General features: G+C 61.8%; 1 protein-coding gene across 1 annotated transcript in view; it reads right to left on the reverse strand.

Annotated features, from left to right (window-relative positions):
* Positions 1–6: 6 nt before the first annotated feature.
* CUNH17orf53 (chromosome unknown C17orf53 homolog) overlaps positions 7–2,281 on the reverse strand; it is a 12,716-nt gene continuing 10,441 nt past the window's right edge. The window contains exons 5-11 of the mRNA XM_017740488.1: positions 1,854–1,937; positions 1,580–1,720; positions 1,231–1,339; positions 1,068–1,153; positions 572–676; positions 245–437; positions 7–110 (exon numbers count right to left, since the gene is read on the reverse strand). Of these exons, the coding sequence (XP_017595977.1) occupies positions 37–110; positions 245–437; positions 572–676; positions 1,068–1,153; positions 1,231–1,339; positions 1,580–1,720; positions 1,854–1,937 (792 nt within the window). The 3' untranslated portion in view covers positions 7–36. The remainder of the gene's footprint in view (positions 111–244; positions 438–571; positions 677–1,067; positions 1,154–1,230; positions 1,340–1,579; positions 1,721–1,853; positions 1,938–2,281) is intronic.

Raw genomic sequence — 2,281 nt, forward strand, 5'->3', positions numbered from 1 at the left:
CCTCGGCACCGTCACCCTCACCAGCAGCCGCCGGGCTCAGCCGCAGTCAGCCTGCGCCGAGGCCGAGAAGAAATCCTCAGGCAGCTCTCCCAGGAGCCCATCCAGGTCATCTGCAGGGCACAGCAGGATGGGACCCATGAGTTTTGTGTGTGTATGGGATCATGGAATTGTTCCGGTTGGGAACCAGGCCGTTTTCCATAGGACATGGAGCTTTTCCTCCCCTCCCAGAGTGGGTCTGACTCACCCATGTCACATCCATCCGCTCCCACTAGCTCTTCCCAGCTGGGACCAGAGCTTGGTGGATGCAGGGAGAAGCCCCCAGGATGCTGCTCTGCACTGTGTCCATTTGTCCTCGAGTGTCCCCAATCCTCAGGAGCAAGGACACCCTGGGGGGGCTGCGCAGGGGGGTCCGGGATCAGCTCAGCCTGGGCAGGGACCTGCAAAACCCAGCAGGGATGAATTATTGGGGCATTTACCCATCCCTCCCCCTTCCTCCCAAGAGTCCCCATAGCCCAGACCCCTTTGGGGGTCCCAGCACCTCCCCAGGGCCACCAGCAGGGTCCCCCCTCACCTGCCGGGGGGAGCAGCCCTCGGGCTCCGGCGGGAAGATCCGGAGGAGGTTGTTGGGGGTCACGTTGAGGTAGTGGTTGCGGTGGGAGGGGGAGAAGACCCCCACCTGCAGAGAGGGCAGACAGAGGGGGTAGAGCCAGCTCCCAGATAACACCCCAAAGTTTCAGTCCCCTATTTATGGAAATTTTAGGATAAAGGGTGAAATTTTAGGAACGCTTGAGAAAAACCCGAGGTGCGAAACTGTGGGAGACCTTTTTCTCCTATTTATATTTGCAGTCCCTGGGTGCTACAGGATGGGAACGGTGATGTACCCCATGAACACCCTAGTGCCTCTTATCCCCTTATCCCAATACTTACATTCACAACTCCAGGGTGTGACGGGGTTGGGAAGGGGACGGGTGATGTGCTGTGTCACCGCCCCCGTAGCTCCCCACACCGCATTCCCCTGGGATGGGATCCCACTGCCTGTGGGATAAGCAGCCCCCAGCTCTCCTCACCTGCCTCAGCAGCAGCACGGAGCCGGCGCGGAGCTCGCTCTGCCTCTGCTCCAGCAGCAGCCGGTGCACCGTGCCCTGCATCTCCCCTGGGAACGAGGATGGGACCGTGAGCCCCGGAGCGACAGGCGGGACCCCAGCTGGGCACAGGTACGGCCCCACTCACCTGTGGGGTCCCGGAACACGGCACCAGCGCCGGCGCTGCTCCTGGTCAGCGTCTTGATCATCACGGCCATGCTGGGGACCTTGTTTTTTGGGAGCTGCTTCAGGGCTGCCTGCACAGCACAACGGGGATTTTGGGGTAACCTTGGGCAGGGCTGGGAGCTGGGACTCCATGATCCTTGTGGGTCCCTTCCCGTGTGGGATATTCCAGGATTCTACGACCCTCGTCACCCGTGGGGACGTGGATGCCTGTGCTCAGCCCAGCTCGGCCCCCTCCCCACAGATTCCCAGCCCTAAAAGCAGCTCTGAGGGGTGAGGGAAGAGCAGGAAGCCGAATCCTGGGCCGCCCTCACCTTGCGGAGCACCATGACCACGCTGTAGGTGTGGAGGAAGCAGCTGGGGTCCCTCTCATCCAGCCCCAGCTCCGTCTTCATGGCCAGCCAGGGCCCCTTCCCAAAATCCTCCTCCCTGGGCAGCGGGGAGCTGGGCAGGGCCTGGAGTTGGGGACATCCATGGTCATGGAGCCCCAGGGCTCCCTCCCCGCCCAGCACCCTGCTCTGGGAGCCCCAGCAGTGCTGCTGGGATTCCCACCGGGATGTGCCGGAGCAGAGATGGGAGGGGGGTTACCTGAGCCCGCGGCTTCGCCACGGCCCCGTGGGCCGGAGTTTGGGGAGCAGAAACCAGGATCTCCTCCAGCAGCTTCCCGGAATGCTTGTGGGAGAGGGGGAGACGTCCAGGGATCTGCATCGCTTCACCTGCTGTTCCCATCCCATCCCAGCCCTCATCCCGTTCCCATTCCCATTCTATCCCCCCCATTCCATTCCTGACCCCATCCTATTCCCATCCCATCCTTATCCCCGTTCCCATTCCCACCCTATCCCCCCCCATTCCATTCCTGACCCCATCCTATTCCCATCCCATCCTTATCCCCGTTCCCATTCCCATCCTATCCCCCCCCATTCCATTCCTGACCCCATCCTATTCCCATCCCATCCTTATCCCCGTTCCCATTCCCATCCTATCCCCCCCCCCATTCCATTCCTATCCCATCCTTA

Source organism: Corvus brachyrhynchos, unplaced genomic scaffold (genome assembly GCF_000691975.1).
Source record: "Corvus brachyrhynchos isolate BGI_N302 unplaced genomic scaffold, ASM69197v1 scaffold47, whole genome shotgun sequence".
Lineage (NCBI taxonomy): Eukaryota > Metazoa > Chordata > Aves > Passeriformes > Corvidae > Corvus > Corvus brachyrhynchos.